The sequence below is a fragment of the Thunnus thynnus genome, chromosome 10 (assembly GCF_963924715.1).
Source record: "Thunnus thynnus chromosome 10, fThuThy2.1, whole genome shotgun sequence".
NCBI lineage: Eukaryota > Metazoa > Chordata > Actinopteri > Scombriformes > Scombridae > Thunnus > Thunnus thynnus.
Genome location: NC_089526.1, coordinates 20,839,425 through 20,863,198, shown reverse-complemented (window position 1 = coordinate 20,863,198; position 23,774 = coordinate 20,839,425). Strand labels below are relative to the sequence as shown.

At 40.2% G+C, this 23,774-nt stretch overlaps 1 protein-coding gene across 12 annotated transcripts in view; it reads left to right on the top strand.

Annotated features, from left to right (window-relative positions):
• Positions 1 to 20,039, top strand: part of LOC137191719 (focal adhesion kinase 1-like) — a 65,385-nt gene extending 45,346 nt beyond the window's left edge. For 6 of the 12 annotated variants that reach the window (XM_067602046.1, XM_067602041.1, XM_067602045.1 and 3 more), the window contains 12 exons: positions 884 to 995; positions 2,158 to 2,994; positions 6,792 to 6,869; positions 7,075 to 7,263; positions 7,812 to 7,937; positions 11,215 to 11,277; positions 13,420 to 13,459; positions 14,328 to 14,431; positions 16,075 to 16,230; positions 16,695 to 16,775; positions 16,912 to 16,997; positions 17,809 to 20,039. In XM_067602046.1, the coding sequence (XP_067458147.1) occupies positions 884 to 995; positions 2,158 to 2,994; positions 6,792 to 6,869; positions 7,075 to 7,263; positions 7,812 to 7,937; positions 11,215 to 11,277; positions 13,420 to 13,459; positions 14,328 to 14,431; positions 16,075 to 16,230; positions 16,695 to 16,775; positions 16,912 to 16,997; positions 17,809 to 17,935 (1,999 nt within the window). In that variant the 3' untranslated portion in view covers positions 17,936 to 20,039. The remainder of the gene's footprint in view (positions 1 to 883; positions 996 to 2,157; positions 2,995 to 6,791; positions 6,870 to 7,074; positions 7,264 to 7,811; positions 7,938 to 11,214; positions 11,278 to 13,419; positions 13,460 to 14,327; positions 14,432 to 16,074; positions 16,231 to 16,694; positions 16,776 to 16,911; positions 16,998 to 17,808) is intronic. The other 6 variants (XM_067602049.1, XM_067602048.1, XM_067602051.1 and 3 more) reach the window with 2 other exon arrangements.
• Positions 20,040 to 23,774: the final 3,735 nt, after the last annotated feature.

The following is a 23,774-nucleotide window of genomic DNA, read 5'->3' as shown; positions in this document are numbered from 1 at the left end:
TGCTCCTGCTGAACATCCTAACAGAACTGCAGGGAAAATTTGGTTTGGTTACTTTGACAAATTGTTTAAATGGAATGGACTGTTATGTTTGTAAAAGACTGAGCAATAAGATGTTATATCACAAAGTTGATTTTTGGCTGTAATTTCCTTTTGACTGTTGTAGTTCAGATTTTGACGCTCTGTACAGACAGTGTGTGAAGAATGCTCTGTATGCATGAGATTGTGCAGACATTTATGTGGTTGACTTCATATTTCTAACAGTAGGTAGAACTTTTGCAGGCAGTTTGCTTTTTAGACAACAACTGTTCTTGGTATAAACCTGTACTGTGGGATGTGTGCATGTGTGGGAGTGTATGTTTGTTTTTTTTACCTGTGCACACATGAGGTGGTCAAGTTAGTTGAAAGTACTCAATGGAAAACCATGTTCTCTATATCAAAATGGTTCAGGTTGGGGTCAAGACCTGACAAAAAGAGTAGAGCAGGATGGAGATGGCATTATACTGTTATATATATAAAACTGCTACTTTCTTTTGATGTGCTTCTCATTTGCAAAAAAAGACAGTTGTTAAGGGGTATTTTTCAAGACTAGTGAAACAGTAGATGATTTCACACCTGCTCTAATATCAGATTCACCAAGATTGTTCAGTCTTACTTGGTTGGTTCATTTCAGTTCACTTTGTACCTGGCCTAACAACATGTCAGGCAATGCTGTACCACAATATTCATGCTTCTTGCCACAGGTTTATTTCTAGTGCGATACTGAAACATTTGCATGTCTTTACCTAAAATCTTTCTTTTGCCTCTTTCCAGTACTTAAAACAACATTGCAGTAGAAACCTTTTTTGTGATACATTATCTTGTTTTTTTCGTTCCTTCTTTCCAGCACTATATTAGAGGAGGAGAAGGTCCAGCAGAAAGAGAGGAACAGGATGGAGATGAGGAGGCAGGTCACTGTTTCATGGGATTCAGGAGGGTCTGATGAAGCACCACCAAAAGTAAGACACTAATCCACCACATGGATTGGTGGTTCTGTCTGTCTGTCTATTCTCTCTGTGTGTATGTTTGTGTGAGTAAAGCAGGTATAAAAAGTCTGTCCTCATGACCTGCATTATCTGCTGTGTTGTTGTGTTTGTGCTATTTGCAGCGAGACATGCTGATCACTGCAAACCCCATGTTCTCTTTAGTTAATTATATGATGACAGTGATCTAATATGCTTTCAAATGGAGTTAGTGATTTATATTCTTTATTGCATTACACATGATTCTAACTGACCACTATTCACAGTGAGATATTGAATTTGAAGTTGAAGAACACAATAATTATGTAGCAAATCAATCGAATTTTCCTCACATTTGACCATTTTGACTTTTTTGACATGCAGGATTTCTGCAGAAGCGAGTTGTTATGTAGGTTTTTTTTCTGCATCATCACCCCATAGGGAGCAGGATGAGGTTTCTGTTACAGTTTACAGGGGAGAAAAAACAATGGAAACTTACTGGGTCTCAGTAATATGACTTCATTAAGCTCCTGACCACTATCAGACCCCTCCACACGAAACTGATAACATTTTTGCTAAACTGCTCCATTTAAATGAGTTAACAAGGTGTATTTCCTAAATAATTTGCTTTGATAAATATAACATTACTTCTTAAATTGTTCCCTTCGTGAGTCCACAAACCCCCATCCCCACCCCCACCTCTACCAGAACCATCCCACCTCACAGCTTGTTGCCCCAGCTGCTGGCTAATTCATCCTCGCCTACTGCCCTCATGCCCCTGCTGTTAGCATCTGTTAGCTGCTTCTTTTGGTTACAACTAAAGCCATATGTCTTGAGAGATTAGTTGGTTTTTTTTTAAGCCTTCAGTGATGCAGTTGTCCTTGCCTAAAACTTGCCAGCTTTAGTGAATGCATTAGTGCATTCGTGCCACTTCATTCACAACAAGGAATTTGATGATTCTTCTTCTGGGAAGTTACAGCCTGTTCACTGATGGTTCAAAAACACTTCATGCTCTTCTGAATCACAGTAACTGTATGGTTTTGGTTTTAGTTGTGCACATTCCTGTCTCTTTCCCCTGTCTACTACACCTCTGTCTTCCATGATACCTTTTATTTCCATATGTCCCTCCTCCACCTTTGTCTCTCTATTGTGTTTGCAGCCCAGCCGTCGTCCCTCCCTGCAGCCAACCTTCAGTCTGGATTGTCTGTCTGCTCCTTCTCCTCACCACCATTACCATCAAAACCAGCACTTTGCCTCTCAGCTTTCCCTCTGCCTTGGAAACCCTCATCCTTCATCTCCCTGCTCCTCCTCTCGCCTGCCCACTCCCACCTCATCATCTCTGATGTTTTCCCATCACTTTTCCTCCTCTCCAAATCCTCAGCTTCAGTCACCTCCTCTTCAAAACACCTCTTACTGCAATCGCTCTTTCTCTCTGCACCACACCAAGTTGAATCCCGAATTGCCTCCACCGTCTCACGCTGACTTCTGTTCTCCACCTCTTACAAATTCAGACAGTCTTCCCAAAGGCAGCTGGCCCCACAAGACAAATCCACCTACTAACAGCCACCTGCCCTGTTCATCCCAGCCAAAGCCAAATAGATCCCACTCCTATGACAGGCACTTCCCTTCACTCCTTTCCCAATCTAGTCCTAACCTTAACTCTCTGTCCAACAACATGTCAAACGCTTGTCTCCACGACCTTCAGAACATCCAGCTTCAGTCAAATTCTCATCTTAAATCCCTGCCGTTGCCCAGCTTTCACCCTGGCTGCCAAACTAATCCCAGTACCCCACCCCAACCTGACTCTGACCTCCAGCCACAATGTGGGAGGCCCCCGCTGGCCCCCCTCGTCCCCCCACTACCCTCTGCTTTTACCCTGTCCGCAAGTAACCCCCATCTACCCAGTCGAAGGCCCAGCCTCCCTGTTACTACCCACATGCCTTTACCCATCCCCTGCACTGAACAGCCCTCCCTGTTCCAGTGCACACCATTGAAGGCAGGTGGTGTATCATTGCATAATAACCACTTAACAAACTCACAAATCTGTATCATAAAAATGTTGCAGCATTCACTGCTGAAGAGCCTTTGATCAGTCTTCGAGGTGATTTAAAGGAAAATTCCACATTCAGTTACTCTGTTGTTGTATCTTGTATATGAGACAAAACAACAAATCTGTGTCCAATGCAAAGTCTAGTAATTTACTTTTTCATTCTCCCCACATAGCATCGACCTACTTTGTATATTTTTACCTTCTTTAGTGAGTTCATATATTTCCCAAAATGCATTTTGAAACCTTATTAAAATTCACCTGAGCATTCATACCTAAAAATTTCAGCAGTGAATTGGCAAAAGCCATGATAAAGTCTGGAAATAAAGTCAGTCAGGCCTCTTACGCAAAAGAAAAACAAAAGCAAACAAAAGCAAACAAACATAAAAACCTTTGTTTTGAATTTTAGTGGCGGAAAAAAAATCTGCCTATTTTAACACTTTTATTATTGATGTTTTCGATATCAGAAAAAATTCATGCTTGCCAAGAGAAATATGTGGGTTTTTCCTTGAAATGTCCCAAAGTTTGATTTACGTTTAGTGCTCATTTCACAAGTGGCCAGTCTGCACTCACAACCCTGGCTTTACTCACCAAAGTTAAAATTAGCAGAGTGTTTAGTCAGCCACTTGAAATAGATCCAATATAAATGTCCAGTTGTGGTTCAGTTTAGGAAACATATTAGTCTAATTTTACCAAAAAAAAGGGAGGGAAGACCTTCACATTTATTTTCAGGATGGGAAATATGACCTGTTACAGGCTTAGAAAAGAATGTTGCAACATTTTTTGGTTTTAATATTTGGCACCTATGACTAAACCCAATCCAACGTATGAATCATTAATGATAACCTGAGTGGAGTGATTTTGATACAGTGCTTGCCAACACTGACTGTGCCATCAGTATGTCTATGCTTATCCCGGTAGCATGCTCTACTTATAAAGGACATGCTGCTGATTGTCCTCTGTCGTGATTAAATGTAGTTGTTTTTGTCTGGTTTGTCTGTGTCAGGCATTGTGTTGATGTGTCCTCGGATTATTGCACCCTATTTCTAGCTCGTTCAGGATGCCTGTGCAAAATCCTTCTTCCACTGAGCAAACAGTCTGACTCATCTAACACACATGGAACTTATACTTTACGGATAAGCCAGAAAAAGCAAATATTCACAGAATTGAGGAAAGAATTTTGTGGTCGACTTTTAAACATCACTGTAATTTAATGAGTGAGATGAGCTCAAAACAGATGTTAACATTTTTTTACACTAGGTGGTGGAACCCAAAGCCTGACCTAATGCTGCTTTTTCCACTCCCCAGTTCTGGTTATCAACTCTGTCCAAGAGCAAAGAGCTCTGACTAACTACTGTAACTTTACAGGAGAGTTAAATATAATGCTGTGAGGCTTATTGCAATTTATACTATAATATATTCTGTATCACATTGATATATTGTGTATTTACTACTGAAGCTTATTGGAATGTGTGAAGCCTAGGACTGAAGCAGTTTCTATAAATACATAACAAGTACATAACAAAGGTCTCCCTCTACTAAAGCCTGTTTATACTGAACTCCTGGCTCTCTGTCACCTTGACTTAGCTGTTGATTGCTCGACAGTAGTGCTACATGTGAGCTTGTTTTGGTAGGTGATCCCATTTTTGGGGTGAAAGTTCAGTCTTCCCCGCGGGCATGTGGCAGCACCCTACCTCCCTCGTGCCCCTTTTTACACTATGAATTATGACTTTCAATGCTGGGAACACTGTGCTACTCAGCATTCCTAAAATTCTTCGTGGAGTTATACCATGGGGCTATATGGTAAGAACAGGAATACTGTATGTGTCTCACACAGACAGGTTAAGTTAAAAAAAAAAAAAAAAAAATCCCACTTACAATGTGTCCAACATGTGCTGGCCTGAAATTGTTGTGTTGTTAAATTACACATCTGCTTGTATCTGATAAAATAATGTTCAATACATAAAGGCAACAATGCATTTATTTTTGGAAGGTTTGTCAAGTTCCATGTTTGAAAACAGTTTCTCTTACAACACAAGTTTTATCTTTATCTTTACTTGGCTCAACAAAAATGTGCTAGTCTAAGGCAGCTTATTCTGCCTGCATACCTGCGGCTTGAGAAATTTTTGTTAACAAAACATACCCATATATTTTCACTAGATACAAAGAACAAGGTTGTAGTAAACCCACAAATATGCACATTTATTTTCAAAAGGTTGAGCTCTCCCCTATGCAGAATCTGCAAACAAAGAAATAAAAAAGGCATCTGTAATACTCGTGGCCTGCAGGTGGCACAATTGTCAAACTTGTACACGCTTAATTTCCTTGCCAGAAGATGGCGCACTTTGGCACATCTGCAGGTCTAAATTGCTGCTGCGATCACTTGTCTTGCCTATACTGTAATAAGTGGCACAGCCAGCACTGAAACGGAAAGTTGGTGCTTTGTCCCTGTCAATAACATTGTGGCTTTATTCATGTATTTATTTGGTCATTCGTTCTTGCTTTTAAATATTCATCCTGAAGTCTCCAGATAGTTATCCTGGTGCGACAGTCGTGTCTGATTAACCTCACCCTCCAGTCCGTCTGTCTGTTGTCCCTGTGTTTATCTTTATATTTTTAACATGGGTATTCCCAGGGAAACCTCCCCAGCACAGGGCTGTGAATGTGTAAGGGCTTGTAAGATATAATTTTGTTCTTGTGTAGGAACCGTGGGTTCTTCCATGTGTGACATGTTCACAAAGACGCTGAACATTTCCCTCTCTGTCTGTCTGAGAGTTTGAAGCCTCTTTTTGTCTCGTCCTCAGTTTCTTTGTCTCGTCTGCTTCTCTTTGTCCTTTCTTCCTTTTCATCTTCCTTGTCTCCCTTCATACTTTTTGCCATCCGTTTCCCTCCCTGTGTTTCTTTGTGTCCGTCTTGCTGTCGGAGGTGTGGTCCAGAGAAAGCTACTATGAGAGACTGTGGAAGGTAGATGGTACAATACCGTTGTGATGGAAATGAGCTCTGTGTCAGAGGGGAAACAGTTCATTAACTTTCAACAGCTTCATCTCAACAAATCACCAGAAACCAACAGAAGAAACTAGGCTGTGGGTTCACCAAGTACCTCTCTGTTTTTAGCTACAGGTACTCAGCAAATGAAGAGAAAAGAATATCAAGTAATAAAATCAAGTATCAGGCTCACTTTTTTCTACTTTTAGCCTGCAGCACACAGCAGAAGCTTGCATTACACAGTATTAAAACCGTCATTTGTCTTGATAATTGGAAATATTTTAAACATCTTTCAGCCTTGTTGGCAGCAGTGCCTCCTTTTTCTTTTAATATGAAAAGGCCAATGCTTGAATGAGAGGTCCTTGGTGAACGTGCAGCCCTAACCTGCATCACATGATCTAACCAGTAATCCTAATGGTCGATAGTCGTTGCTTTATTATCCATGGATATTAATGTCTGTAACATAGGGATACTAGTTAGCGCCAGTTCAACTAACAGCTTGCTGGACTTGCAGCCCAGTGGGTGTTCCCTGTTTTGATTGACGGCTAACACAGCCACACAAACAGCTCCTTGAGGTTTGTGTGTTGATTGTCTGTCTGAATGTTCCAGTGTCCTGTCTTCTAACATTTAGTTTGGGGAAAAAGATGAAGAAGCATCGTAACTTTATTGTTGTTTTTACTCTGTGTCTTTTTCCAACCTTCTCCTCTTCTCTGTCCATCGTCTCTCTTTCGTTCCCTCTCTGTCTCTTTCTCTGTCTGCAGCCTAGTAGACCAGGTTATCCAAGTCCTCGTTCGAGTGAAGGGTTTTACCCCAGTCCCCAGCATCCTGGACACTACCAGGTATGTAGACAACTTCTACAGACTGAACACAACCAATATTTTCTTCTGCTACTGTTATGTCTATCAAATTATAATCTAATACAAATGTACGTGTAATTTACAGGCTGCAGCAATTAATGTTGCAGTTATCAAAACAACGAGAATATCACTCTAACATTGTGTTTTTTTTCTCTCTCTCTTTGTCCTCCCTCCCTCTCTGTGTCAGATGGCTGGATACCCCGGCCCTCACACGCTCCCCTCGGTGCCGAGCGCCCTGTACCCCCCGCCGGCGGCAATGCTGGACACACACCACGCCCACACGCACCCCCGCCACCACGTCCACACACACTCGCATGTACAGCACCTTCCCCAGCCACACGGACAGGACATGGCACTGTGGGGCTCAGCAATGGAGGTAGGAGACTAATGTTGCCCCTGTACACACAAACACACACTAACATGCACAGGTAAGTTATGATAGGATTGTCAACTGAAACACACATACATGGTGCTAAAATTGCATTGGTTGCCTGGCAACCTTAACAGACTTATCATTCCTATTCGTACAGTTCAAGTATTGTAAACAGAAGTTATAATGAATGAAAAAAGTACTTTCTGCATAACAAGTCTAGTCCACACATGTATTTAAAAGTTAAGAGTGAACTTTTTGATCCTAGCTGATAAAGCATTGATGTCTGGTACACATCAACAGTCCATCAACACCCATTATTTTCAGTGTGTGTGTCCACCATCGCTCAGCCTCTCATCAGTTTGGTGTATGTGTCTGTCTGTCTCCATGTCCTCTGTTTGTGTGCGTGCATGCATGTTTCTCATGCGTCTGTGACTGCGCATGTGGTCCCGTGTCGGTGTGCATGTTTGTCGCTATGCCTCGTCTTTTGTTGCACGTTTGTATTTCTGTTTGTGTTTTTGTGTTTGTGTTTGTGTGTGTGTATGTGTGTGTAGGACAGGGCTGTAGACATGCAGCAGTGTGTAGGCCAGCAGTGCCTGTTCATGGAGGAACAGCTGATGATACAACAACAGCAGATGGAGGAGGATCAGAGGTGGCTGGAGCAGGAGGAAAGGCTGCTGGTAACACACACAGCACACACATAGGAAAAGACACTCACACATAAAGTTAATACATACTCAGTGCTAAAAACATAACAGTACATTTAACTTACAATTTGGCTTGACAGACTATACTTGCCTACTATACTATACTCTGTTAGAGGCTTGATATTGCTTCTGTATTTTGGGGTATTTCTATCTCAGAGGTGAACAAAGTTTTGCTGACATATTTCTGCAAGTTAAATATAACCATTTGTATTTTTTACCACTTCAAATAAAATTTAAGACCATTTTCATCTTTAAATGAGCCAGAACCTCACAAACAGTCTCTATATAACAAGGAAAAGTTCACAGTAGAAAAGTAGAACATGGACAAACAGCTTTTTGTGTGTGATCTTGTTGTGCATGGTGCAATGTGTTATTGTTACATGCAAGAAAAAGCTGTGTTGCTTATACGCCATCTTTGACATGTCAGTTGTGTTTTTTTTGTTTTTTTTTCCAGTTCCATGATGCATGTCGTCAATTTATCAATGGACTCTGATATTTATCACACCCTTATCAAGGACAAACACACATAGAAGTATAATAAATGGAAAAATAATAATAAATGAGATGTGTAAGCTTAAATATATCTAAAATCACTTAAGTCATGGTTAGTTAGGATCATGTTTGTGATATTAGTCCTGTGGAGATTTGTGAAGCACAATTGTAAAGGAAACTCAAAATTTGAAAGCTTGGTTTAATCCTGCTGCAGTTGCATTAAATCCTAAACCTTTTGAAGGGCCAGTGTCACAGTGACCTGCTCTGAATTTCAAGGATGAGTAAAAGAGGGATTTTCTTGGATCAACTAAGAATCACATTTTTGAAAGCTTAGGACAGGGTGGAAAATGTTACTATTATCTCAGTTTTTCAAATGAGCAGTTTTATTTTTCATTTGATCAGTTTCCTCAGTGAGCTACTCTTAAAGAACTGTTATGCACAATACTTGCAGTATTTTCTCTCTGCTTTCACCAGCTCAAATTCCTCTTAAATTGGGGCATTAAATTCTTGTTGCTTAGCAACTCAATAATTTGTAACCAGGGATTAACCACATTTGGTCGCACTGTTAGCAAGGGCATCGACTTTACAAATACAGTAAGATATGTGATTTTCAACACCGTGACTCCTGTGTGACTGTTTAAAATGAACATGACATGTAATGCCAACATGTGTTGTGATGTAAACATTCATATCACTTGTTGCACCAAAGAAAATGCATTTGTGTGGCCAACTCCATAGTCACTGATCTTCTGGAGAAAAAAAAAAAAACATGAATTAAAAAAATTGATATGCAGGATTTCTTCCAAAAAAAAAAAATAATTTTCCACTTCTTGATCCTTACTTTTTATGTTGAGAATTATCTGCATGAAGATAGAAATTTCTTGCAATATCTCCTGTATATATTAGCTTTGGAGTGCTAACTGGTTGTTAGTTATTCTACAGTATATTCGTAATGACTGCAAGACCTACTTGCCATCAGTGCTTGTCACTCACACATACATAAACAAAGATATATGAAAACAAGGTTTGTAGCTGGTTCACAGCTCGAGTGTGAGAAATGTTACTTTTTATGGGAAGACCTTCAGACATAAAGAAATGAGAGAAGAGGGAAGAACATTTCACGTAGGATGCATATTTCTGTGAACATTGATTGAAGGAGCTGTCTGGGGTTTTTGCTTATTGTGTGTGTGTGTGTGTGTGAGTGTGTGTGTGTGTGTGTGTGTGTGAGTGTGTGAGTGTGTGTGTGTGTGTGTGTGAGTGTGTGTGTGTGTGTGAGAGAGAAAGAGAGAGTTTGTACGCAGGTGTGGCCTGTGTGAATTCCAGGCTAATGATAGGCTTAGAGAATCTGACAGCCCAGTCAACAGTCTGTCTTTGACCCACAACCACTAACTGACAACACACAAGATTACTGAAAATCTGGGGAGGCGTGCGTGTGTGTGTGTGTGTGTGTGTGTGTGTGTATGGAGGGGCGGTGCACAGGCACTTACATATAAAAGTGTGTGTCGTAGCTTAGCTGGTTTTTATAACACTGTCACTTCAGGGAGGGGCGAGAGAGAGGTGGAGAAAAGGAGAAGTGTTTGGGAAAGAAAGATAGACATGCTCGCACAGTGACTGCTCCATCCCTCCTCCTCCTCCTCCTCCTCCTCCTCCTTCTCCTCTCCTTCCCTACCCTCCGTGCGTCAGAGTCAGATATAAGTGTGCTGGAGGCAGGAAGCTTGAGTTGAATCTGAATTCTTTTTCTTGATGAAACTGCTGGCACGGACAAGGATACAGGCTAGACAGACCGACAGGAAGAAACAGTCAAAGAGGCAGACAGAGCTCTAGTGAGAGATACAATAAGATCAGAACCAGATAGCAAGAGCAGACACAACACCTTAAACAACTCAATTCATCAGACAACTTAGATGAACTCAATGGCAATGCTGGTCTTCAAGTCCTGTCTCGGAAAACTGGTAGGCAAGAGGGTCTGCTGGGAGCATGATTGTGGGGTGGGATGGTTCGTTGTATGTGTAAATGTGGTGGTGGGTGTGTGGTTTTATTCTTTGTTTGTAGGGTTTCTTTTGTGGGGCATCAAAATTTGGGGGGATTAACTGTCAATCTGAAAAGTTGTGCCGAAGTTGTGAAAAGTTTGTTTTGTTGTACAGCGTGTTCCTGCTTTTATTGGAAGTCTCAGGCAGGAAAACCATGTTTGGATACATACTGTGATGTTTTTGTGCGCTGCTGTGATTGAATCATACATTTCTTCATTCGCTGAATCATTGTTAAGACTTTGGATTTAACTTTGGTGAGTTAGTTAACAGACAGATCACATTATAAACTGTAACTCATTAAATAATAACAGGGTACTTATTGTCATGTATTACTGATAGTAAAGGATCGTTTGAGTCTAAACATCTTGAATTAAACCACAGTTTGAAATGATTGAGTTTGCAACAGTCTGAAAACAAAGCATGGGATATCGAGCCGACAGCTTGCCATAAAAGGATATTTGTCTCCGAGCATTTTCCAGGAATACAGACCCAGTACCAAAAGTCCTTTGTGAAATCACAAACAGAAAAGCAATGTGACTTACTTTTTTTGAGGGGGGGGTAAATCACAACTAGTATTTAAATATAGAACCTCGTATCAGTGAATCTCTAATTCGCCTGTTAAATGACATGAAACCAGCACTGAATGTTTATTTTTTTTAATGTTGATATATGGAGGTCATTTTTGGCATTTTTTTAATGTAATTTTTTATTTATGTGTGTGTGTTTAGAAACCAGACACCAGAAGTTCTAGAGGGAGTCTGGACAGAGAAGAGAGTGGACTCCAGCCACCAGTAAGCTACTCCTTTCTTTTTTACTGCAGCTATATTCTGTCTCCATTCATCTCACTGTTAGTTGGGGTCTAAGGTGTCACTCAGACCAGACCAGACTGAAATAACTGTACTTCACTCAGCCCCTCTCTGATTTTCAGTCAAAATCATGATCCCCTTCCTCCCACTCAGCATGAGCATCTTGAAATAGAAGAAAGTTGTTTTTCTGAACTGTTTGTGTTTTTAAGAGAGGAGGATGTCAGATAAAGAAAACGTTGACGGAAGTTCACATTCTGGTTGGACCCTTTGGCTGCAGTGTGTGTGTGTATGTTTTGATTAGAGCCGAGGGGATTGATCCAGGGACAGGAAGTGACCCGTTGGGAGCGGGGTCAGCAATGAGGGGTCAATGGATTCCCATAGTATCACTGGTTATTAATAGAATAAGAAAACAAAACAGCCATGTTTACTTCTCTCTCTGTCCCCACTGTGAGGTAGTCTATAGTTTACCAGGCTCTACCTAAATCTGTTCATCTGTAATTACACACCGAGAAAACACTGTTAAAACATTCAGAGTGTGAAAAGCCACATCGGAGTAGAAATCTTAAAGTATCTTAAAGTAGTAGTTGCAGCCAGAGGTATTTGTCTTACACACTTAAACAGGATATTATTTCCAACATGTTCACACAATAAAGGTTGTTGATTAAAGATCCAGATTAAGTACTTTCTCTAAACGTCAAAGTGTTACATTTAGAGTTTAAAACGAGTAGCAACTATTTTTGCAATCGATAATTGGTGACGTAATAGTTTAACTTCTTTTTGAAGCTAAAAATTCTTAATGTTCCCCTGTTCCTGCTTCTCAGTTGTAATAGTTTGTTGCTTCCTTTGTATTATGTTGTAGAAAATTATAAATAGCTTTGGCTTTTGGACTGAATCTGCAATTTTTTAAAAAAAAGTAAATAAATAAAGGGGAACATTTATTATTATTTTGTTCCCATTTTCCGAAAAATTTAGAAAATAATCATCAGACTAAATGATAATGCAAATAAACGTTAGCTGCAGCCCTTGTCACATCCATCTTTGTGAACATGTTAAAGTTTTTATGTCTGTGAGAGAAGAAACATTTTCTTGGCTTTCACATTTGTGACTAATCACTGGAGGGAGCTAACTTCATCATTTTTTAAAAAATTGCTGTGATGTAAGCGTGAAATAATTTGCAGTAAAACATAATGCTCATAATCTGCGTGTAACAACTTGAACATCTTTTAAGCACCGGTTGTGTTGAAAGTTAACTTCATCTTGAAGGCTTTCCTGATATTAAGGTATCGTTATCCTGGAACAAAATGAAGTAGTTGTGACTAAATCCCAGAGTTGGAATCTCAACAACTGAACATCAAGTTTTATGTTGATGTTGTTGCAGCAGAAGTTGTTGTAGCAGTCTGAAGTTGCCATGGGCAAGACAGATATTTCTGTCTCTGTAATTCATCTCACTGCTTATCCTCCTCCCATTGAATGGCTGTGGTTTGTGGTGGGAAAATCTCCCTCGTTTGTATGTGTGTCTGTCTGTGTGTGTGTGTGTGTGTGTGTAAAATGCTGTTGTAGAGTATTTTTGGGTGTTGGTGGTTGTCAGACCGCAATACTCCGATGGCATCGAGGCTTCCTTAGCCCTCTGTGCTGTTTTCTCACACTGAGAGAACAACAAAGATTCAGTAATAATGCAACAAAGTAAATATGTAACATGCCTGGCAGCACTAGAGAGTTTGTGGCATCATTGTATTTTCACAACCATCAAATTATAAATACACGCAGCAGGGTTTTTTTTTTTCCGGTTTTGAGAGGGTAACACTAACAAAGGAAATGCCAATTTTTTTTTGTTATCCCTTTGTAGCCAAACAGAATATTTTTGTTAACACAGAAGTAGACCACACACCACTGAAAACAGAAACAGCCTCTCGCCTGGAGACGGCTGTGAACTCGCCGGGTTTTACAAGAACAAACTGAAACTCTGTGTCGTGTGACAAGAAAATTAAATTGGATTCCCTACATTTTTTTTTTTTTTAGAGCAAGCTGGGTTTTTTTTGCCTGCAAAGTTTTAATTTCCTGTCAAGCTTCTGATTATGTGTGAGCACTTGCTAACCCAATGTTTTGTTGTTGTGTTTGTTTGTGCAGACAGGAAACCAGCACATATACCAGCCCGTTGGCAAACCAGGTAATAGACAGGCCTGTAACCCTTGAATTACAGTCACATGACCACTACTGCTGTATTCTTTTTTCTCTTTCTGTCCCTTAATCTCCAAACATATGTCATACATAACTCTGTTCACTCTTTGTACACAGATACTGATTCTCCCTCTGCGACTGTTTCTGTCTGTTGCACAGCAGATACAGTGTCAGTGTGTGCGTGTCAGTGTCTGCCTGCAGAGTGAACAGTCTGTTGCCACAATATGACAGATCTGATCGTGAACTCTGCAGCTTATTGGCCTGCTAGCGAGCAAACCAACCTCTGTTTATATGGACCCAGACTGCATGTCAGGCTCAATAGGTTGTGCGCTTGAAGCGTAAATATACCAACCCTGCAAACAGCCGAGTACAGAGAAAATAGAAAAACATGTAGCTTAAAATAGCTTTGCAGAGAGGAGAGAGTTTGACTGTCAGATAACATGTTTTTACATCAGGATCTTTATGTTTTCTTTGTACTCAAAATCATTTTTCCTCATGTTTTGATTATTTAATTGACTGATGTAGAATTGAAACAATTAGTCTCTTTGATCAATCTGCAGAAAATTAATTGGCAACAATTTTAATAATAACTTTCAGTTGTTTTATCGTGCAAAAATGCCAAATATTTGCTTTCCAGCTTCTGTTTTATATCATTTTCAATTGAATCTTTGGGTTTTGGACCATTGGTCAGACAAAACAAGACATTTAAAGACTGATATTTTTGCAGCCCGATGCTCACGTTGATGTGAGCTACCACAGTGTGCAGACTCTTAAAATGAACTGTTGAGAGAATTTTGTATGAGACTGTAAAACTTTAAGGAGAAATCATGCTCACTTTCACATGTTGTGTCCTGCAGAGCATGCAGCCCCCCCAAAGAAACCCCCCAGACCTGGGGCCCAGAGCCAAGTGGGCAGTCTGGCCTGTCTAAACACCGGGGACAGTTACAACGACGGTGTGAAGGTACTTACACACTCACACACACAGTGACACACAAACCCCCCAAAAATAACATCTGCTCACATACCAGTATATGCATACAGATATAAAAACACACACTTATGAATATATAGAAATAAATGCCACCCATAAGAACAGCTTTACACATGTACACACACAACATTTACCACGTATACACATTGCATGTTTTTGAATGCTTAGAGCATTAATATTTTCCTTTTTTCCTCTTTTCGTTTGGCTGCTCCCTCTCTCCTTCCCCTCCTCCCCCTCCTCCTCTTCCTCCTCCTCCTCCTCCTCCTGCACTCTGCCTTACTGTTGACCCTAGCCCTGGCGGGTAAGCAGCACACTGTCTGTGTGTGTTTACTGTGCGTCTTGTCTCCTAGTTAATCACACTTTGATTCATTTTGCGCTCTTCTTTCTTCTGTAATTTAGCAGTGTAAAGAAATTCTGTGAGCATATCAACGCATTTCATATTTCATCCCTGCAGATCTCTTTGTTGTATAGATATCAGTCTAGTTTCTTGATTCAATTGTGTTGTTTTTCCTCCTAAAGCTAACACGCAAATCTAAAATGATTTTGTTTATTTTCTTACACTAACAATATTATACCGTCGATCACACTGGAAATCCTGCAGAATTAATTTGTTTAAATCACACTAGAAGAGTTTTTGAACTAATTACGCACTTATTATTCAGTTTTCTGTGCTAGAGTGAAAAACTAGCAACCTCTATTCTCTATTCCATGTCAAACACATTCTGTCCGCATTCTTGTGGAAGAATAAGTGTGTTTTGTGATACATTTTTGTTTTATTTTCTTTAGATTTAACAGTCTGTGACTGATTGTGAAAATGTAGTTTATTACTGGAATGAGGGGTGGGAACAGTGGGATTGAGAGGAAGAAAAGTACGTACAAACAATAACATTTTATAGTGCTGCAAAGTTCATTTAGCAGCACAGATGGATTCGAAGAAAGCAAGTGGAAGTACAAAGGCAATCGAGTCAGGTGAGGTCAGTGAGCCAGACGCAGAGCAGAGTGTTCAGACAAGATGTTGAAAACACAGACAGAATTAGTCATTAGTCTGTTTCAAGGTGAGAGTCGTGCCTTGTAAGTTTTGAATTAAATTATCATGATTAATATAAATATGTGGTGGTGGCAGTGTGTTACCGCCATCTAGTGGTCAGAATATAGAACTATGTTCAATAACGTCTGTCTACTGACAGCTGGAGCATGTCATAGATGTAGATAACCTCCTCACATATCCGTTCATTCATCCATCACTTATTTATTCATTTACTCTTTCACACAGTTTTTTCTTTGCGAGGTTACTGTTCTCTGCAGTAGTAGCTTTTCTTTTTCATCTGAAAACTATTTTAAAAGTAGTGTTGTCTAAGTGGAAATGATCCCACTTTCTACCACCACCAGATGTGCAAAGTGACAAATGATCCTTAGTTAAACACAAACATGATTCTTGTATGTCTCTATAATTGTGCTGGATGTTTACAGGTAACTGTGTTAGTAGGAAGTTAATTGTTTTCATCCACATTTTCATCAACTCGTCCTCTGTGTCGTTCCCCACTCAGCTCTGCAGGTCTTTGTTCACACATTAAAACCTGCCACTCATTGCTTTTTGTCCTTTCGTCGTTCAGCTGCAGCCCCAAGAGATAAGCCCGCCTCCCACCGCCAATCTGGATCGATCTAATGACAAGGTGTACGAGAACGTGACGGGGTTGGTCAAAGCTGTGATCGAGATGTCGAGCAAGATTCAACCAGCTCCCCCAGAGGAATACGTTCCCATGGTCAAGGTAACCAAGGCACAAGAGCAAAAAAGTCAGTGTTGCTGTTCTGCTCACTACTGATTGAACTTTGAGTTTAAACACATAAAAGCATCAAGTGCAGTTTATACAGTTTTATATGATTTCATATATTTTCAGTTTTCAGAGGGCAGAGTTCTGATATTGATTGGTGATTCATCTGTTATCCAGACAGATCTGACCCCTGACCTCACTAGTGATTTAGTAATTAAAGTCTCCTCATGAGTCATTGAAGCTGACATTGTTGTTTATTTCTGCTGTTCTATATTGTAGGAAATATAATCTGAATTCTAATGAATGGTTACTGGTGTTTTCTAAATCACTTTTTCATGTGTTTTTTAAGTTTACATACAGGATATTTTTTTGAAACACCTTGTAATATATTTTTTTAATATTTAGTTTAACTCCTCCTGCTCTGAGAAATAACGTGTGTGTGTGTGTGTGTGTGTTTTCAGGATGTGGGTCTGGCATTGAGGACGTTATTGGCCACAGTAGATGAGACTCTACCGCAACTTCCAGCCAGTACACACAGAGAGGTAAAAACACACTCTCACTAACCAAATACATATACTCACACACGCGTCATCTGTGTTTATAATCTATCTTGTGTCGTGTGTTTTATTCTGTCAGCTCAGTATTTTATGCTCTGTTGTTTTGGGTTTTTTTTCACAGATCGAGATGGCACAAAAGCTTTTGAACTCTGATTTGGCAGAACTGATTGGAAAGATGAAGTTAGCCCAACAATATGTGATGACCAGGTGGGTACACATACTAACAACATCACAATATACTATAAATGGTTTAATTTCACTGACTCATCTTTGAAGACATCACACAACATGCATGTAAAAGACACCTACTGTCTTTGTTCTTATTCACAGGATACATTATTATTCCATTAAGGGATGCTAATAAATTTGGTAACAGACTGAGAAATATCTCTGTACTAAAGGAAGGATTCATTGTCGCTATGTGTGTCCTTCGCGTATCTCTTGAACCGTTCATCCGGTCGTCTCCACACACAGGTGTTTGCCTGGTGACCCAAGGGAGCATGGTGTCGAATTTGGTGCAGTTTGGACACATGATAACATTTCATATTAATAAACTTTGAATAAACCAGCAATCAATGAGCCGCTCCACTCTGTGCAGGGGCAGGGCAGAGCTTCATGGCTCTGCCAACTAAACACCAGCTGCCAAGTAGACAGCGAAAACAAAGCTTTGAATCATGAATGGACACTCTTACCCTATGTCTAGACAGAAAGCGTAGCATTAGCAGCACGTTTAGCAGATCAGCAGCAGCAACGGCAAATGACTACAGAGGAGGCATTCAGGTACATTGTTGAGTGCTCAGAGCTCAATACACAATGACTGCATAAATTAAAGCCACTAACTAGAATGATGGATTATAGCATCTTTCTCATTATTCTGATGAAGACTGTGCATAGCTGTCTGCCACAGAGACTATCTAAATGCTACTGCAATTCTGCACACTGTCGTTTTAATGTTCTATTCATCTGCTCATGAGTAAGAATCTGTCGTGTAAGTAATGTTGCGTGTTTTGTGCTCTAGTCTTCAGCAGGACTATAAGAAGCAGATGCTGACAGCGGCTCACGCTCTCGCCGTCGACGCCAAGAATCTGCTGGACGTCATTGACCAATCTCGGCTCAAGATGATGGCCCACTCCCGCCCGCACTAGCCACACATCAGCTGAGCCGGTCTGTTATTTGACACACGGACTCAATGTGGTTACTGTTAGTGGAGAACTAAAGACTCCTGGATTAGTGACGTCAGCCGTTACTCCTGACACGTGAGAGTTGATGGAGCCGACAGCTTTACAACAAAAGGAGAAAACAGTGGTGTCTGATATTTTGACAACAAGTCTGTGAAGAATCATTAGTTGTTGAATCCTGTGTACGCCGAGGTAATCAGTTCATTTGGGATTAAACTCTCCACCACTGTGACTTTCTTAGTACTAAGAACAGAGCAAAAACTATTCCTGAATCAGGGACTTGGCAGCTTCACTCTCTTTGGACTGGAATATAATAATGAGTGGTTACAGTAGGTCTGGATTTGCTGACATTGGCCTGTAATTGAGCGGAATACAACTTTTAAGAAAAGCCATCAGAAGCTGATTGGACTCCGTTTGATCTGCAACATATCTGTACGAACCTTCACAGCACCCATATAAGCAGAATCCAGAGGGAGAGGACTGAAGATGAGCCAGCAGCCATGTCAGTGCGTTGGTTGACATCATGAGATTTGGTTCCCTGGATGTGAAACTCCTTCCTCAGTTTGAAATACCTCCACGTTGCCATGCATCAGTGAGCAGATAAAACCATTCAGCTTCTGCGGTTGTAGGCGGATGCTTCAAGAAAATTTACAATAAAGGCGGCCTCTCACCCTCCGTTACTCCTCCTTTTCTCTCTCTTCCATCCGTTCCCGTCTTCCCTCTGTCTCACCAGGTTTTATTTATAGACTCTAGAATATCGCAGAGGAGGAGACGGAAGAAGAGACGAGAAGAGCGGATTAAAACTTGCGGACTATCTCACCTCTCCTCTCTCCTTTTCTCCTCTCTTTTTGCTGTCACCTTCCTCTCCTTTCGTTCTAACTACTCCTCCTCTTTTCCTGCAGTCTTCCTCAGCTCTGATCAGAGCAGGTTTTTAAAGACTCCAAAATGTGAAGAATCCAACCGTGTCTGGGTAAACACAACAGACAGGAAACTCCCTACTCGCACTCTATCTTAGTCTACCCTTTTTATCGGCTGGCTCCATGTTTTGTTTTTTTTGTTTTTTTCGCAGCTCACGGTCTTCTTCCTCTATACTGAAAACTGTTTGTAACACGGAACACAAGCAGATATTCGATCCCAGCATTGACTCTTGACGAGCAGCGAAGAAAAATAAAGACAGAAGGTGGCTATTGAGGGTTCAGTCCGAGTGGCTGCGTACTTTCTGCTCATCCTAGAGGAAGAGGAGGAGCAGACATCATCATCTTCTTGGGCAGGTTCTGGTCACTCTTTCTCTCTCCTCGCCTGCAGTATCGTCCAGTTTGTTCCTCATGTGAGACTGGTGTCACACCTGTAACTGTCCCCTCACCCACTGGTGTCACAAAGTGATTTCCCCGGGAACACAGACGAACCACACGACTTGAACCTTTTTGTGCTTTGAGTCCCAGTTTCTGTCAGGTGTAACACTTTAAAGATATCCCTGGCCTGGTGTCACCCCTGACAACAGTCGCCAGGGAAACAAACACACACACACACACACACACACACACGAAATGTGGAGCCACATGACTGGAACTCGTCTTGTCTTGCAGACACAAAACACTGAACTGAAAATGCAGCAGAACACTTGTGTCTTTGTTAATACTGACCCCACATGGAGTATGACGTACTGCTATATGACATGTACTGGTGACTGTACCAGTATAGCATGATATACTGGTATGGAGAAGAGCATATTTGCACAGCACCAAAAAAAAATCTGATTTGTTTAACCCTATTTTACCCAGATTTGATTTCCATGTTTAGCCAGCAATGAAACTATCAAATCCTCGGGTGTTATAGGGATACAAATATAAAAGAAAAAACAAGCAAACAAAACAATCTATTTTATCTCTTTGTTGTTGCGTAAATCTGCTCATGTTGGTATATTGTAAGCTATACTGGTGTATATCACTGGTAAATTGTACAGAACTCATAATAGTAAACACTGGTTTTTATTTTGTCTTCTGGGCTAAATCAGCCATCTTGTCAAATAGGAGGAAAAAAACAATGAAATAAAATAATGCTGAAATGGAAATCAGACTGTGCACGTTCTTATTCCATTACGGAGATTTATTTGAAATTATTTCTTTTCAGGTTTTATAGCTGCAGTATTAACAGAATTAACAGTTTTTATTTCATGTTCATTAGCGCTGTGGTCCATCTTGTATCTCGTTTTAAATGAGCATTTTTAAAAAAAAGCAAAACAAACATCCAGAACACAAATTGACACTTTAAGTTCTACAGGAAGTTGCTTCTCCTGGCAAGTATTTTGATCGGTGGGCAGAATTAATAACATCTTCACGGTCGTCTTAACTTGGTAAGAGTTACGCTGACATTACACTATATTTTTACTCATTTTAGAATTTAATTTCTCCTGGTCTCAAAGTCTTGATGTTCAATCGAGATCTCAATCTATTCAAACATTTAAGCAGAGTTTTTTTTAGGGTAAATGATAATATTCATGTCCCTGAGTTTTCAGAATATAAATGATAGGACAGTGCTGAAAATCTATATTCAGTTAGAGTCAAAGTCATAATATACCATAATCTACCAGGTTTTTTTAAACATAACATTAGCATTCACATACAGTAGTGCAACCGCAAGAAGGACACTGTCAATATTTTAAAAAACATACATATTAAGAGCTTTATGTGTGTTTACAAGATGTTTACATTTACTATACGGAGCACCAGAGTAAGTTATCTCGTAGCTTCCACAGCTTTTAACAGCTGTGGTTCATCTCCTTTGACCTCAGTGTGACAACAGCAGAAATGCAGCTACAGTCAGAAGCAGCAGTGGCACGTGTACGTGGACGGACTCGGCTCCGCTGAAGTTACACAAGTCAAAAGTGCTGCAGCAGTCGACTCTGTTTCCGTTTCCGTTTGAGTCGACTGAGGCGGTTGATGCGGCTCCTCTGCAGGTGTCCCGGCTGGCACACTGCTTCACTATGGCTTTCATTGTACCTGAACAACACACACACACACACACAAACACACACACAGCAGGATGATGGAGTGAGTTGTTTTAGCCTGAGATCTAATGTTTAGATTTTGGTTTAACCACAAATTTTGAGGCTGCACTGTGCTTCAGTTAAGTCAATTAAGATCTTGAGCACGTTGAACACAATCTTTTATTACAATGGCGTCTATCAAAGTTTCCTTGAGTAAAGACTCCTCAATAATCCAACCAGACCCACTACTAACTATTAATAAAAACATTTAGATTCAATAAGACATTTTAGACATCCCTAAATTCTGCAGTTCTGTATGTTCGTGATTAGAAAAGCAATACTGTGCATTCATTGTTACCTAAAGTGTCGACGATAGTCATGCATGTGTCAAGCAGTGACTGACACGTCTGTGTGCTCATGTTGCATTCTTCATTGGTGGCAGAAGAACTGCACACATAACACTCCAACGACAACACTGCAGATATGAGGCAAAAAAGGTAAAAATAGAGACATGTGAGTTGAAGTCAGACTGAAAAAGATATAGAAAAAGAATTGCAAGCAGTGTATGATAGAATAAGGTGAACAGAAGTAAACACTTTGACTATTTCCACGTTTCTGTAGATTTTATAACGAAATGCTCTCGGATATAAAAAAAACCCAGCAGCAATACAAAGTGTGGGCTTGAAACCAAAAACATGTTAAAAAGCTGCCAACAGTTTGGCAAAAAGTGGACAAACCAGATTTAACATTTCTTTTTTTGGAGTGCGTAATGGTCAAACTTAATGTGAGTTACACATTCATTTTAAGTAGCAGTTTTGTTGCATTAACTCTCTGTGGAGCCACTGAAACAAATTATAAGGACAACAGAGGACTTGAAACATGCATCTAAACCCATGACACATTTTATCTTGATGTTATTTGTCAAGATGAAGGAAGCGTAGTTCTCTATCACAGCGCAGAATGCACCAGTATATTCTGCATTTCCTTCAGCCACACAGGCACCCTGACAATAAAGCTCCTGATGGGTTTTTGTCCACTCTGATTATTTTGTATAATTCATATGTGTAAATCATATTCATCAGTCAGTCACATTCTGTTCATTTGCTCTTATATACTGTAGTAACTATTCTGTTAAAAAAAAGCAGGTCTGTATACTTTCAATAACAATTCTCCTGAGTTTATTACATAAAAGAAACTTTCTATTTCAGCGAGGAGAAATTTTCCATCAGAAAAACCTGATCATTAACCATTTACAGTCAGTTCTACTGAGCTTTTGTCAAATTCACATTTATTTCCAAAAATCAGCATTCTTAACTTTGATCAAGGGTGAGACAGACTGACTTTTTCAGGAAGGAAGCAGTGATTTCATACTTTTCCAGTATGTTTTAGGGGATTTTAATTTCAGCAGCTTCATGCGTTGTTCAACACATCAATTCATCAGTCACTGAGAATAATGCCCTAGATCCCCCACAAGATTTACACATAATAATACTACATCCTCTGGGCTAAGCCCCTGATGTCCCACTTATCTTTATCCTGCCCACGTATTAAAAAAAAAACAGCAGTGAGCTCAACTGTGAGAAAATCCCCCTGACCTTTTGACCTGCGGGGTGAGAAATCAGAATGGCCTGAAGTCGACCCACATACCTGGAGAGACGAGGAGGGAGACGAGGACGAGGCCGAGCAACATCTTCATACTGTAACAGGGTCACTGCTGCTGACTGTTTACCAACTGAACTGTCTGCTGTCACACCCGATGTGCCAGGCTCAATGTGTGTGTGTGTGTGTGTGTGTGTGGTCTCTATTCTTTGTTTTACAGAAGCAGCTCATCACAGCAGTTCCACCCATCATGGCATAAAACTGAAGGCATCTCATACATGTAGCGTGTGTGTGTGTGTGTGTGTTTAGGACATTCCTCGATCTTTGGTTTCACTGATACTGTCCTCTGTTTATCTACTGTCAATCTCAGAGCACGATGCCACTAAGTTAAAGCAGCGTTCTCCGCGCGATTGACAGTAGATAAACAGAAGCAAAATATCTGTGAAACAAAAGCAGCTTAAGTGTTGTTGGCTTTCTTTTCTTTAGTCAGGAGGCAACTCCCATTTCTGTCTCTAAACAACCTTTCAATACAACAAGTAAGGATTGTTCACTTTGCCAAACAAATAAATGTCATAAATCATGATGTTGTAGTATTCAAGTAAGCTGAATATTTATGGATTTTACATCCTCAAGAATTAAGTGAGGACTTGTATAAGCTTGTGTCAGTGGTCACCTGTACTGTAAATGAGGATTACTGTCCACAAAGACTTAAACATAGGATTATAGGACAGAAAATATATAACACACCTGCTATAAAAATTGACTCAATTCTACTACACACACGCAAACAAGACACTCAAGGGTTAACATGACCCTAAACATCACTGACTGATCAATAATTTACCTTTTTTAAATCCAGGTAATATGTTGGAATATAAAAAGAGGTATAGATTGAAGATATTCTGAGAATGACTGCAGGCTGCCACGTCATCCTCATATCTGTCATATCACATCTGTTCAATGTTAACGGAGGAATCCAGCAGCACACACACCTGCTGTAGCACACATGCACTCACACTTTTTTTTTTTTTTTTTTTAGGATTTTCTGTCAATTAACATTCTTTCCCTGAGGCCAAACCCGAACATTAAAGGGACACCGCGAAGATATTTACTTGTTCCTGAAGTGCGAACACAACAGAACACACGCAGAGAGCACACACACACACACAAAGCATGTGAGCAACATGCTACACTTCCTGAAGAGAAACCAGTCGATCAGCT